This window comes from Apteryx rowi, unplaced genomic scaffold (assembly GCF_003343035.1).
Source record: "Apteryx rowi isolate R43461 unplaced genomic scaffold, aptRow1 scaffold_128, whole genome shotgun sequence".
In the NCBI taxonomy this organism is placed as follows: domain Eukaryota; kingdom Metazoa; phylum Chordata; class Aves; order Apterygiformes; family Apterygidae; genus Apteryx; species Apteryx rowi.
Window position 1 is genome coordinate 1,702,751 of NW_020447508.1, and position 15,530 is coordinate 1,718,280.

The 15,530-nt window shown below is 41.1% G+C and overlaps 1 protein-coding gene across 5 annotated transcripts; it reads right to left on the minus strand.

Moving 5' to 3' along the window:
- Positions 1–1,219: 1,219 nt before the first annotated feature.
- Positions 1,220–14,539, minus strand: TAF1A (TATA-box binding protein associated factor, RNA polymerase I subunit A). 5 transcript variants are annotated; one of them, XM_026055938.1, is made up of 11 exons: positions 14,114–14,299; positions 12,262–12,431; positions 10,935–11,048; positions 9,443–9,641; positions 9,280–9,315; positions 8,460–8,590; positions 6,740–6,790; positions 5,537–5,603; positions 4,660–4,780; positions 3,076–3,236; positions 1,220–1,884 (listed from the first exon to the last, which is right to left on the minus strand). In XM_026055938.1, the coding sequence occupies exons 1-11, from the start codon at positions 14,220–14,222 to the stop codon at positions 1,742–1,744; spliced, it is 1,302 nt and encodes a 433-aa protein (XP_025911723.1). In that variant the 5' UTR covers positions 14,223–14,299; the 3' UTR covers positions 1,220–1,741. The 5 variants fall into 5 exon arrangements, with proteins under 5 accessions (XP_025911723.1, XP_025911721.1, XP_025911724.1 ...); XM_026055936.1 differs by having other exon boundaries at positions 6,740–6,898; positions 14,114–14,297; XM_026055939.1 differs by lacking the exon at positions 14,114–14,299 and adding an exon at positions 12,561–12,579 and having other exon boundaries at positions 6,740–6,898.
- Between the last annotated feature and the right edge of the window lie 991 nt (positions 14,540–15,530).

The window sequence follows — 15,530 nt, forward strand, 5'->3', positions numbered from 1 at the left end:
GGAGTTCTCAACAAGCAGCAGGAACACTAGCATTCAATCCCTTTACTATTCCAGAGTAGTCATCTGCAGCTTTTTACAGAAGTCTGAAATCAAAGGCCACTTTTCTTATAAAAGATTTTGTACTTGAAGACTCAAAGTTGTTCATATCCCAATGCTAATCCCTTCTCCCAGTGTAAATCAACAGTTCTAAAAATACTTATCCCRAAACTAAACTCTTGAAACCCTCTTCTTTTGAGAGAAGAGTTCAGGAAAAACAACTTCTCACAAGAATATTAGAAAAACCCTAAGTTACAATTAAACTTTTAACTGTAATATTGAGCAAATCTCGAGTTTTACAGAGGAGATGATCTGCCCTGATGTGTAATGCTGGCTTGCTACCACATGGCTTAGTAAAACTGGGACAGCATCACAATCTAAAGCTCAAAGCTTCCACTCAAAACTGAGTGGAAGACCTCCAGCAAAATGTTGAGCATTACAGAATAAGCAGCATTGTTAGTGGGTCAGAACTAAGCTAGTGCTCAGATCAGGAGTCACTTGGATAATTGTTAATTTTTAGATTAAGTTTGAAGTTACGACAAGTGGCTCACTTAATGTTTAAGAGTCAAAGCACATTTCACAAGGCTCAACATTAACCCAGACCAAACTCCCAGATAACAAACACTCAGCTTTTAAAGCACAGCTACTCTCATCCATATACTACTCTCCTGTCCTGTTAAAGACATCCCCTGTGTTGGTTCATCCACCAGAGTTCTAGGGAGCTGTCATTAGCAAAGTTAAAACAGAAGCAAGTATTTGGAAAAAAAATTTTTTTGAAACAAAACAAAACAAAAACAACTGTACGGCTAGTTTGTGACAACACATTAGCATTTGCTTTCCAGAAGCAGCAACAGCACATATTTCAACTGTCATGAGCAGGACTGCAAGAACRTTCTAGCAAACCTCTTCCACCAGGCAGTAGAGTTTTTGGTAGTTCTGTTTCTTTGCTCTCTCAAAGCACTGTGACACCAGCTTTCCTATGTAGCCATGCAATTGAGATGACCTTTCCTTCCCTCCTACCAGGAAGGAAGCGAAAGCGTTTCCTGAACCGGACACAACCCACAAGCATGACATGTTTGAAAAGTAGTTTTGGATATGCCGAAGTGCATCATCCATTTGAACAAACTGTAATAGAACTTCACGACCTCTAATTCTACTAAATATACAGTGCAAAAATACAATATAGGCCTCATTTTCCATTTATTTCAGGAAAAATAATTATAAGCAGCAAGTTTTGTAACCTTTACAGGTTGAGAAGTATATTTTTGCACTGCATCATACAGCATTCCTAGGTTTAGACACTCCACTTATTATGAATACCACAGCTAATCCTGAATGGATTTGAACTACATTCCAGCAGCCATTTAAATCAGCTTCTGTGTATCTAAATACAAGAAGAATCAACCCTGCTATACTACTGCCACAGAAATTCTGTTCCGTAATTAAATATTTTAAGATGTATTTGAAAACAATTTTGTTTCCATTTCACAAAAATGAGACTAATATTAAAAGAAATCCTTTAACCTTATCAGTTGACATATATTGATTTCATTATAAAATAAATACAAACCAAGTTGTTTACAGAAACATAAACAAAGTCTAGCACTGAGCTGATAGGGTTTGCCTATAAGTTTTAGGGTAGCACTGATACGAACCCAGTTTCACAGAGAGGAAAAGGTACAGCGAGAACCTTAAGGATATCTAATCAAGTTTGTACAGAAGAATCTGAAAGACCAGATATTCTCAGGTAGACAGGACTGTGCTTATTCACAAATTTCTTCAGTGTCCGAAGCCTTTTCTTCTGATCTTTACAGCCTTGGTGTGATACATATTTAAAGTACTTGCAATCTAACAGAAAAAAAAAAAAAGTGATGTTATACCATGATGTAAGTTATACCATGATACAAGCCAAAACAAAATGTTCTGTTTTTTTAAAAATAACAGTATCTTTACACACAAGCATCTCAAAGTTTTTCAGTAATAAAATGTTATAATCCAAGATAGGCACATTAGAGGCATAGCTGCAGCTTTAAATATAGTCCTCATTTGACCCATAAAACATGCACACGTTCCACAAGACACAGCACACGCCTCTTTTGTTTTACTCTTCAGATATACTAGAAAGTAAGATTTCAAAAGTGTAAARAAGCATTTATTTCACACATTAACGTATTATCTTGGATAAGTGAAATACAGACTCATATAAGACTTTATTTTACACCAATAAGCACAGATAGGTTCATTAAAGAAAGTCACAGCTGGAATCATCTTATTAGTCATCTAGAGATAAAAGCCCAGGAGACATTTGATAACATTTTACTGAAAACGAAAAAGCTCTCAACATGAGAAATTGTTTTATGAAGTCCAGAAGGTATTAGTTATAGCAAAGCTGACAAAGAACAAAGTGACCATCCAGAAGTCCAAACTTGTCTACAAGCCATGCTCTCTACGCCATTTTCTCATTCTCAGCTCAGTGGCTGCTTCTTGGTTTGATCTTCCACTTGGTTTTGTCAGCATTTCAAAGAATGCTACCAAGGAGGTCATGATCTTCATGACCTTCCTATCAAATTGCTGACAGTTTATACTCAAGGCCTCCCTCCTTCTCTTTCTTGTACTATGATATGCTCATGACCCTTAAGCACTGGCTACTCCCCAGTATTTGCTGGGACACTGCCTAGACTGGCATCCAGCAAGTAAAGTCTCCACAGTCCTCACAACATTCACTCAGGAGCACGTTGTGTATTTCTGAAATTGTGGTTTCAGGGTTATAAACAAGAAGATAACTAGTACTGAGACTGCTCAACAAGGCCAAATAAAACAGAACTTTAAACCAAGATGAAACAAGTTACGTGAAATATGTCTCACTGACAAATATCAAACCATTTTGGATATTTTTCTCATGTTCAGCTTCAGAGAAAACAATCTTCCCTAGAAGTATGAAATTGTCTTTCTTCAAGGGAGTAGATCAGATGCATCCTATTTCATTAGGACTAGAACTAGACAATATTTCTGGAGTGAAAAGGAAACATTTAATATTACCCTTTCCCAGTAAGATTCCAGCCACCAGAGCTTTTTCATACGCAAGGCTTTCATTTTCCTGCCAATTCCTTTTTGCCAAGTAGCGGCTAAAATGGAAGGCCGGCCACCAGTCCTTTCTGGAGTTCCACTCCTGCTTGATCCAGTCAAGATGCTTCTCAGAGCTTGAAAAAGGCAAAACAAGTTATAGAAGAGTTTAAATTGGGCTGAGATGATGACTGGGGGCGGGAGGGTTGATTTTTATAATCAGCTCACTACAAGTTTCAGAAACTGCTAGCATAGATGCATTGACCTTGCACTGCAAACTGAAACACTGAACTAGGCAGAAACATCCAMTGTTTTTTTTTTTTTATTATCCCTGGCAATGTTAATGAGGCAGGAGGTAAATTCTAGCAGTCTCTAGATTTTACAGTGACACAGATTATGGTGAAACAAAGCAAGCTTTTGACTTGCGTGCCAGTTTAAAAAAACTTTCTTATTACTATTGACAAATTTGTCAACAAGTTAGTATTTTGATATATATATATATATATATATATATATATTTTTTTTTAAGAGTCTGTATACTCAAAGACTAACTTATCCCAATAACTGTTACACAATAAAGACTTTAAACCAAGCATTTCAGAAATGGAAGTTAACTATAATATGCAAGTGATATTCCAAAAATGAGCAGAATACTCAGTATATTTCAAGATACTCTGAAGCTGTGTCTTCAAACACAAAACTGCAAGTAAAGTTAGAGTATCACACCATTTTTACTAGCAATATACATCAACACTCCTAGCTTTAATGCATCAAGTTCTGGGCATTAGCCTTGTAGGGAAGGAGCCAGGAAAGAGCAAAATGGGTCAAACTAAGTACTGAATTAGTTTTACTGTAAATATACAGGGCTTTTTTKGGKKTTTTTTTTGTTTTCTTTTGTTTTTTGTTTTTTAAAGTTGTATGTTGGGTAAAATAAAGTCTAGTCATTAGAGGCCTTCTGGGCATGGATTGCCTGGAGCCGGCTCCCTCTGGAGTCCATGTCTGTCAGTGTTGACCAGGATACATCAATCCCTGGGCCTGTTGGCTCAGCCTTTGATACTACACTGGCTGCATTCTTCAACAGTTACCACTATCACACAGCAAAGAACACAACACACCAGTCTATACAGTGCCAGCTGTGCCCATGTCATCACCCAGGGATTCTCAAACAAATCCAAGTAATGTATGCACAGGAGACATTCAGAAGACCCAAAAACTCTTTTCCCCCCCAAGAAGAGGAAAAATGGTGACGGGMGGCAAATGCTACCTAAACATCTGAACAACTCCTTCTGCAGAAGCACATAGCCTGGTAAAAAAACCCTTTCAGGCGATGATGATAATTGAAATTCAGGAATCTCTTCAATAATATTTCTTCTTTCCTCCTCATGAAAGCACGCTGCAGCCAAGCACTGCCACAGAACTCAGAGCAGGCCAGCTGACTCTTCCATTCACCAGCATGGAAGACAAACTCGATAAAGGATCACTTTGTCAAGTGTCCACAGGTGGAGACCAGACACACTCAAATTTGTTTTTAGTACGTTTTATCAGAGATTCCATACTTACATTATAATTTGTTTAACTTGTCTTGCCAAACAACTCCATGCTTTTACATTTTCCTTCCACCCAGCATAATCCAAGGCTGCAAAAATAACCTCTAGCCCTAGTCGACGTTTTTTTCTTTTCTCTGAAATTAAATTAGTCTGAATTCATTAGTAAGCAACCACAAGTGAAATCTAGTTCTCCATTCATCCTGCCTTCCCACACATTGCTACTTTCCTTGTTGCTGAGGGTTCTTCCCTTCTACCTACTACCTCATCCAAGAGACTAAGTAAAGGAAGACTTTCTGGGTCTAGAGCACAATTCATATTAGAGACACTCTGTCCCTACTCCCATTCTGCTCAAACATTGCCCATGCAAAAGGTGCACATAGAACTGCTCACCCATCCTGCACTGCCCTTGCTTGCAGCACAGCTGCTGCTTCCAAAGCTCACTAATCAATGCTCCCAAATGGAGCTGCTGTTCAATTTGTTCTGCCCATGGGAACTGAACACCTTGCCTCCGTGACATTTCAAGTCCTGAGATGCTATCGGGTGGGGGGCAATTCAATAACACTGAACTAAGGCATAAGAATTAGAGACTCCACAAGGGAACAGCAAGTCTGGCATTCAGACTATGGTACCTCAAAAAAAGTGTTTTTGATATCCTAGATACGTGTTACAACATTTTGCTTTGATCAGCCTTTTAACTTAGAAAAGCATTTTACAGAAGCTTGTAAATGCCTGCAGTAACTGACTTCAAGGTTTCTATGATCTGAAAGTTATGGATTTTTTTTTAAAACAGAACTATTTTAAGGAGCACACAGGGTTATAAAATAATTTCAGAATATCATTAGATATCAGATTAACATTAAGGAAAAGAGCAAAGATATTTAAAGACTTACTTGACTTTTGAAGCATGGTATTAAAATCTATCATTAGTTCATGAGACGGAACAATATCATGCAAAATCTGAAAAAGAACAAAAACCAGAGACATCATTTCTGATATAAAAACTTTCAAAGACTTAGCTTAGTCAGGTAGAAGCACAAACTTCAGATTTATTCATTTTTTTTAATTAGAAAAATTAAGCAATCAGGTACCTTAGTGTCTTGATATAACAAATATCTAAGGGCCATTTTGCAGCTCTGTGACACTACCCTGTGACATGATAGATGAAATACCTTGATGGGAGTCAAGAAACTGCATAAAAATATAACATCCTCCAGAAGCAGCCCAAATCTATATCCAGTATCTCCTTTTTAGAGGGTGACATCATCTCCTTCCTAGGCCAGTTCTAACTCCCCTGTTTACCGCTCTGTGCATTGGGTAATAGTTTCAGGATCTCTCAGACCAGTTCTTTGATTTGTCACTATCTTGTAAAAGATTAGCTTATAAAACCACTGCTGAACAACTCTGGGAAATCAGAATTTTATTTCCACAGGCTACAGTTTAAAAGTGTCAACTTTATGAAGCTGTGTTAAAGCTTCCACCCTAGTGAAAGTATTTTAGTRCCATCAAGTGGCAAAAGAGATAATAAAACACTGTTGGCAAGAAATTACCAAGATCAGTGAGCAAGGGCAAGGAAAGTGGGAATTCAAAAGCAACTATACAAAAGCTTAATACAGCAAAGTCTTGTCTGTCAACAGTCAGCAGAAACAAAGTTGTATTGTAGCTTAAATGCATGGCTCATTGAAAACAAGCAGAGAAACTAATTGCTAGACAATTGTGAAGAAAGCAAGCACCCTGTCATTTCTTTAATACAATAAAGTTCAAACTGTAACAGAAATCAACACATCMTGTTCAATACTGCTGGTACAGACTTCTGGACCATACAAACATCCTCTCTGAGCTTAGAGTTATTGACTTAAAGAAGCTGTGGTGTGTTAAGTTACACAGGCAGAACAGAGGCTTGAATTTAAGCTAACAGAGGAAAGGAAGATAGTAAAGGATGCTGCTTGCTCTGCTCATCAGCATCCCTCCATCTGACTTTCCTCCAGTTGTCTACTTCCCACAGAGAATGTAACAGGGCAAATAAAGTAACAGGAGCACAGCTGAACAGTCAGACCACCATGCAACATGAACTATATCTACTATATAATATATACCTTGAGCACAGAGATCAACRACTTCTTTGGTTCACCATGTCTCTTTAGGAACTGATAAAAGTAAACATGAGCATTGGGATTAGCAGGAAACTTTGAGTTGTAGGCATATTCACTTAATACTTGGCGGGCTTCATCATGGTCCCCGTAGAACTCCAACAACTAAGAAAAGATAAGTCTATCATTCATTTGCCACATATGGGCAATCAAACTCTTACAGCTAATTTTGGGTTGCCACAGAACTGTCCAGCAGCAGAGTCTGTATATAACAATACAGCATATCAGAACAGAATAGGATCAGTCTATTTTAATCTTACTGGTCCCTAACGCTACTGCTCTTATCACATGCAGACAAAAATTCACATACAGAAGCAGCCATAGGAGAACATTCCTTTAACACTTATCTGTTTAAGAATTACCATCACTTCTTCACAGGAAAAAGACACTGCAGCAGTCTGCCATGTCTTTTAAGAGAAAACACAATGAGAGAACTTGGCAGTTATCAGCACCTGGTAAAATTCCATAAGATGTGGTAAGAGAAGTCAGAGCTTATCAATAATTACAAATATTAAGTAATTGTGATGGTGTGCTCCTTTCCCCCCCACTGATGTGCTCTCTCCCCCTCAACCTGACCTCCCTGTAAGCAGCACCTATGTAGGGGCTAGTTGAGCATGCGCCTACTAAGGCCCGTCTAGCATGCAAATACGACTATGAGTCACACCCCCCCCCCGATAAACAGGGGGCAGCCCAGAGCCCACTGAGCTCTCCTGCACGGCAGCGGGCTGCACTGCAGAACCTCCTCTCGAGCAGRGACGCCTCTCAAGGTTACTCCTCGAGGTTGAGAGATTCCTTACCCGCGACAGATCCTCGGTAAGTGATTAATAGCATGCTGAACTTTTGCAAACTTCACGAAACTTTGCTGAGTTATATCTCTGACTAATTGCGCACATAATCCTTTAGACATAAACCATCGACCAAATCTGAGACTAGGACTGGCCCAGCTGCACTTAGGCTCCTCTCTGAAGGAGTTTAGAAAGCAAGGGGGTCCTTTCTGAACCTCGTGACTCAACGGGAGGGTCTCTATTGCACATGCATCTGACCCTGTCCTTCATGCAGTAAATAACTGAGTGAACTTTGCCAATCGAACCTCGTTAAATCGTTCTTATTTATGATTGAACTTTGTTAAGTCGCTGTCTTACTGCAACAAATGTAGTGCTCTGCTTCCCTCTTACGAAGGAAGTGCATCACTCCTTTCGCAACAGTAATTTCAAAGTGATTTTAAGATTAACTTTATTTCCTGATCAGAATTTCTAAGTGGATATTTAAAAGAAAGTGAGGGATTGCATGTTTGGTGTCTTTAAGGTTTAGTATAATCAGAAAAAAACCAATTCCTTTCTTGTTGTCCTGCCAAAGAATTTGTGTTCAGAAATTTAAAAAAGCAGCTGTGCTCAAATTTCTCTACCAGCACTACTATAAAAACAAAATCTGCAAGTTGGTTGTCTTTTTATTGGCAAGGCATGGATGAAACCCTGTTTGTATTCTATACAGGCTCTGCTGTTGCTCTAAATCAAAGCCAATGAGATGCATGTACTAGATAYGTTGCTTTTAAAAATATTTCACTGTCACCCACATATACACAATAAAACTGTAGACATATCTTACTCTGACAGTGAAAAATCAGACAGGGAAACACAAAACTGAGATCTGTAAAACATGCTCTTACATCTACATAGCATTTCACAAAGACATCCCAGACTCCAGGTATTTGAATAATCTCCTTTAAGTTCACTGCTGCCTTCCGGAAGGAACTGTGCATTTCCTGTTCAACAGACAAGTCTTCAAATCCTTCCTTATCTACCAAAATATGACAGAATGACACAAAGTTAGCTTTGTTAATCAAGAGGTATCTTGAAGAAGTGGTACACCTGAGATGATCACATTTTGCTAAGCAAGGACTCCACTGACAGAACTTTTAAGAAAGCAAACAAAAAAAGAAAAAATCCTCAGAGCAAACCCTCAGTATCAGAACAACAAGAAATTTCCACTGTTCTGCATTCACRTTTATATTCACCAAACTTTGACTCATCAGACATGAGATGCACTGTTCCAAGAAAAGACACTACCAATACAAGGTCTACAAATCAAATTCAATACTGAATTTTCGATAGAAACAAGCAGAGATCCAATGCAACTAATAACACAGAGCCAGCAGGTATCCGCAGGGCTAGAGGTCACGCACAAGCAGCAACCCATACATTGCTATCTTTAAACRGAAAACCCAAACACACATGAGGTTTTTTTGTTAGCGCTCAAAATTCTAGTGGCAGTCACAAACCCTTATGCACCTACAAAGAAGCCACTGCTATAGACAGATACATTCCTTTGGCCATTGTTTTAGGTGATACTGCAAGAACTGTGATGGTGGGAGGGAATGTTACTTTGTTTCAGAACAGCATTTCAAGACTCTTTAAAAAGCGCCAAGAAATTTGCTGGTCAGTATGTCTTCCCAGCACCACCATCACCGGTGATACAGAATTACGTACCGTTTGTACTCTGAACTTTTGAGGTCCCTTTGGTGCCTTGTTATGCAGATAAAGGTAGAAGAGCAGCCCACATGAAGAAAAATGTTAATTCAAACCATGGTGCCCGCAAGAATAAGCAAGTTGAAATGTACAGCTCAGTACAAAAAGCAGTACTAGGACTTACCATACTCTAGCAGGACATTCTTCTGTTTAGACCAGCTATAGTAGTCCAAGAGTCCTCTGTAAGCCTGAATCAGTTTTAGTTCTTTATCCTGAGCAGTTGTTTGCTCTCCAAACCTCCAGCTTTCTGCCAGGGACAAGTTTTGGTAAGCTTCATCTGTTTGTCCATTACAAAGGAGATGAAAGGCATGCTCCAAACAGACCTACAATTCAAACAGTCCATACCACAGCATGTCACATCATAAATGGAGGGAATCTTAGCAATGCAGCAAAGTTCTATACAGAAGTACAGGGAGAGAAAAGAACCTCACTATTGAAATCCATATAAGTATTCCAAACACACTGTTAGTAAAACAATTTAATTAGAATTGCATTTTACATGTATTCTCTTATCCAAAGAGTATCTTTACAGGGAATTTTGGAGAAAAATGCAGGAATGCGAGAATACAAATGCCCCTGGGAGGGGTGAGGGAAGGGGTGTGCCTAGAACCTAAGCAATTTATCTATCTGAAGATGCTGGAAAAACATGAATGAAAAGGATCTCTGGGATACTAAGATGTGTCCCAGGGAAGTGAGAAGGCTAAAGCTTCTGATAATTTGCGGGGCAGAAAATCACCAACCCAGGTGGTCTATATCCAGTGGTACTTATCAAAAGCAGTTGTCACAAAGCTTGCTTGTCATTAGTCAATGCTGTATCTATTTTAGAAGATTCAGAAATGACCTGAGGAAATCTTGTCAGGTTCACATTTGCTGAGTTTTTCATTTGGTTACCCAACTGCAGCACACCCGAAAGAGGGATGTCTTATTACCCTGTCATGTTGATCAGGGAATGGATAGAAGTCTGAGCCTTAAGTTGAAGACCTTTGCCAGAAGTTCTTCACAAGCGATTACTAGAACTAGTATGACAAGAGAGGCAGAAACATTGTCACAGATGAGAAACAGTCAGAAAGACCAAAATAATGTATGTTTGAATGGGCCATCATGGACAAAGAAAAACAGCTGGGTGACAAAAGGGTCCACTGTATAAGGCCTACTGTTTTATATAGAGATTAACTACTTGAAAAGTGAGTAGATAATGACAGCAAAAATTTAAGTTAAACTATATAGTTTAGTCAGGAGCAGAGTGGCCAAATGAAGTACCACAAAGAAAACTTTGCAGATGTTAACATGAAATTAGATGTTGCTGATAAACTGATTTTCACACGTGCCCCAGCTTTATAGAGGTTTCAAAGTAAATGATCAATTAAGAGATCTAGAGACTACTAAGGACTGACAATATGCAACTGTGATCAAATACATAGACCAGTGAGATACTGGTAGGTATAAAATAACATTAAAAAAACATCATGGAATTGGTAACACAGATTTACAATCCTTGACTATTGTCAGTAATACACCCTAAAAGATATAGAACTTTCAGAAACAGTAATACTCAAGTAAATGTTTAGATAAACATGTGTGGCAAGTCATCAAGGCTGCATTAAGTACACTCTTACCTTCAAATACCTTTTTACTCCCAAAGTTTTCATCTGTTCTATGAAAGAGTTGAAGTCTTTCATGCTGCTATACGAATGATGGCACAGAATTTCTGTTCCTATTCTCCAAATCATCTATCAATGAGGGGGAAAAAGATCCARAAATAACCTTTTTATAAAAACGGAAACAGTCACCATACATGTAATCTTAGCAAGCTTGTAGCTACTGTAACAKATGAATAAAATACGCATTTGAACTGCAAATTAAAAATAGAATTCTAAGTGTTGTCTAATGACATAGCTACTTACATGATTATCTAGTACATTTTTATAATCATTCAGTGGGTACTTCACAATTGCTCATGAAAAGTCCAGCACTTCAGCAAAGCATATGGAAACTGCATGTCAGAAGGTTCCCCCTCCTGTTACCGAAAAGCTTGTTTTTCTTTGATATGTTCCTGCTGAAGTGCAGGGTATACATAATTCATTTATTTAACAACTCAGCTTGATCCCTTTCCTCCTGCTTCTATCTCAGTACCTGTTTGGAGTTTTGTAGGTACTAGAAAAGCTAGTAAAGACCTAAATAAGCCACTAACTTTCAAACAGATTCTGACTGATGACATGCCAGAGGCAAATACATTTACTGCTTCTCCATTTTAGAAGACTACATTAAGACGACTTTTGTTAGATATGCCACTGACGGAATTCACTTGTACAAAGCCCAGTTTTCATCTGTTGTGGCACTGGCTTATGTAAAAAAGCCTGCAAGTCAAGAGAACTTTTCCAGAGCACTAAACACTGTTGGGGAGGACATCAGAGAGTACAATAATTTATCAGCACTCTTGAAAGACAGATCTCAGCAGAATTCAATGCCCAGCAAGACTGGTCAACCCCGTAGCACAGAGGCATGCTTGTGCAGATGCCAGCCTGACATACTTTTAATGAGTAATCGGGCAACATACCGCCTTGAGCATTACCAATAACAAAGCCTGGYGTACTTTCTGCAGCCTGTCATCCAAGACCTTCCACTTCTCTATCAGTACTTGAATAGCTGCTTATACTGACACTCTTCCCCCTTTGTAACACCATGCTCAAATCCATACGTTCTCTGTTATACAATGACTTTATTAAAAAAACAAACAAACAAACAAACAAACAAAAAGGAACTTACTTAGCTTATGAAAGTTTCCTGACTTTTCAGGTCTTATCTTTGACACTTTTTCCTAAATCAAGCCTATGGAATTTATTTAACTAAGACAACTGTTAGCCCTGAAGTACTATAGATGCTTCTTGCAATTATTTTTTTCAACTGCAAAAGAACTCCGACAAAGAACGTTGACTTACTTACCTCTGAAGGACCCATGTATTCTGTAGAAAAGTCTTTCTCCAATGACTCAATATAGAAGGTCAGAAACTCTGCAGCCCTCTTCCACTGCTTTTGTAGCATGGCATCCTGAATGTAAGTTAAACATGCTTCCTTGCTCTTCCTGAAGTTTAATTTGTGTTCATGGGAAGTTGCTAAAAACAAACAAAAAAAAACAGTATTCATTCAAATAATAATATGCCTACCCTTTTAGTGTGTCTCTCTGTTTATCAAAGAAAAAATGATTTCTCAGACACTACAGAAACCGATCTTCACTTACATACCTTTGAAGGTAAACACACCTACTTTCTGAAAAACCTGACAGGAGAACAACAGATTATGACAAAAGCTGTAAATACAATATAAAATAGCATTTTCACAAGCAACACAGATGAAGACACTTCTGAAATAGCCAAGAACTAGCTGTTGCACACTACTTCCCTAGAGGTATTAGAAAATCATGGTGCTTCGGTAACTTAGTAGTGTTTTCCGATATATTGGGGGAGGGGGGGAGGACACGTCTCTCTTCCTTTATTAATCCTGAACTGACCTTGTGACCCCACTGTGCTGAAGTGTCACATACACATATACAAATGGGCCATTCCAGTAATAAAGGCTAAACAATTCCCATTAAAAACAAAAAGCAAAACACAAAGACACACATAGCAAATTATTCTCTTGTGAGTACTAAATGGGAAGGAGGCCACTTACTCCTTTTACATAAAGGGTGCAAGACACTGGTTTGCCCTTGTTATAGCACAAAATTGAATCTGTTTCCACATCTTTTTAAAGTCCATGGCTATGTAATATTTGCATGCCATGATCTAACATGCCCCTGCAACAATTTTCAAGCCACAAAAACCTACTGCAAAGAAGATGCAGAGCTGGCCAAAGCAGCTCCTACATGGATGCTGTAGGCAAAGCAATGACTCAAACATAGGCCGGCAGCACTTTTATTACAGTGCATTGTACAAAATCACCTCTAACCAACCTACCCAAGATCATATCCACCATTCTAAAAGAAGCTTCTTAGAGTAGAGCAATAGTGTCTTCACACCTGGGCTAACATTTAAGTTATTTTTAATTTCACAGGTTCCAACTACTTAGAATAGAAAAACACAATGAACATTGAAAGATTAACTATATCAAGGACTATGGTTACTGTAGGTAAGTCCTATCATATAAGCTGCTGAGAAGACACCTGATATAGATAGATTTGATGTAAAGGCTCTGCTAAGTGTTTCACTACAAAAATAATTTGAAACAAGAACTTTGCTAGAGGTTTTCCAGTTACTTACATCCACTATACTTTTGTATAGTCATTTCAACTACCCTTATTTACTAATAGTGAAAATGCAGAATAAGCCACATGCAGCTTATTACCCACAGAAACGGAGAAACAACACAGGGATGCTAACATTAAAGACATCAGTCTCTGCGGCACCAAGCATCCTCCAGGCCCCTGAAGCCACGAGGCTGCACGGGCTGCCCACATGGAGGGGAGAGGGGCAAGACTGCCACAGGACAGCCACCAGTCATTCCTGCTTAACTGCGACCTCCCAGCACGGGGCAGAAATGACACCTTGGAGCACCTCAAAGGCCGCTAGACAGGCCGGCCAAGCGCAGACCACGGAAAAGGGGGGGCCGCCAGAGACCCTCCTCGCTCTCTTCACGGGGGAGCGACGCAGGGTGCACGGCGAAGGGAGGCAGCCGGACCCCGGGGGCGGCGGGACACCCGCACCGGGCGGCGCTCCCCCCTCAGGCCGCAGGGGCGGGCGGGGGGCGGCGGAGCGCGAGGCGCTGAGGCGGGGGCTGCAGGGACCCGCTCCCCCCTTACCCGGCCGGTAGAGGTGCGGCGGCAGCAGGGGCAGGTGCAGGGCCGGCAGCAGGACACTGCCCGCCTGCGCGGCAGGGCACGGCGCCGCCCGCTCCATGAGGCTGTCCATGGCCTGCAGGAAGGGGCCGATACGCCGGGTGGCCGTTACGGCGGCCGCTAACGGCGCCGCTGCGCGAGCCGCCCTCACGTGACCCTCCACGCGACTACAAGGGGGCACCGCCTGACGGCAGCGGCCATCTTTGACCCTGGCGGTCGACTTCTGGGCGGCCTCGCTACGGGGCGACCTGACTACARTTTCTAGTCTGTCTAATCCAAGCTGAGCCGCTAAGCTATCCTGTGAGAAAGGCGAAGCCGCTCCATCCTGGCGAGCTAAGCCGGAGCTCAGTTTAAAGATGACGACCTTTTCCCGCCCCCAAATAGCCTCTGGCTCCCAGAGCCTGGGCCAGCTGTTGCCCAGGTTTCACAGGGCGCATGCGCCCTGTGGACACTGGGCAGCTTCACCGCCATGATGAAACGGGGAAAACTGCCTCTTGCGCCTGCGCGCTGAAGAACTTGGGCAACCACRTCGCCATGATGAAAGGGGGTGGGGATCGCCGCCTGCACCTGCGCAGTGAAGCGGGGGCCAAGTGGAGGCGCGGGAGGAGGGGGTTGTGCGGAGTGGGGTTACTCGTCTGCTCTCCTCGTGGTGGGCAGGTGCCCTGGTCCTTTGTACTTGCCTTGGGATCGACCCTAGAAAGGTGCCGCTCACCCTCAGTACCGAGCGCCCCTTGCGGGTCAGGGTGCGGCGGTGGCTGCTTCCAGCTGAAATAAATCCCAAAGAGCAGGGCTGGGGGCTCTGGGCCGTAAGGGTTTTGTATGGCCCGAAGGTGCTGCTCTCACCGCTGTGCTCCTGCGGTGAGCAGCACAGGGACTGAGAGCTGTCGCTGATCACAGGCTCTGCCAAGGAAATGCAGCACACTAGCTGCCCGGAGGAAGCCTTCTAGGTCCAGGCAGCACGTGTTCGTGAGATGTGCTGGCTTTTATCTGCGTGTGGAGGTGGGGAAATGAGAAACGGCAGTGTGAGGAAATAGAAGGAGAACGGGAGACTTACTGGGTGTGTGCGCAAGAGCTGGCAGAGAACTGTTTAACACATAGCACCATCAGAGTGTTGTTACACCTGCGACTAGTAACTCTGAAAGTGATCATTAACTGGATCCGGTTGTCACCTTCTTCCTTTAGGTGTACTGGTACTTTTCCGTGGGTCTGTAATCTAGAGCACCATTTTTCTACGGAAGAAAAGGACCCCAAATCAGTCTTGTGCATTGTAGAGTAATAGTGATGCCTGTGTTCCTAAAGGATACCCCGATTCTAGAAGTCTGTCTACACRGAGCATGGTTTGTATAAATTTATGCTGGAACTTGCTTCATTGAATCACTTT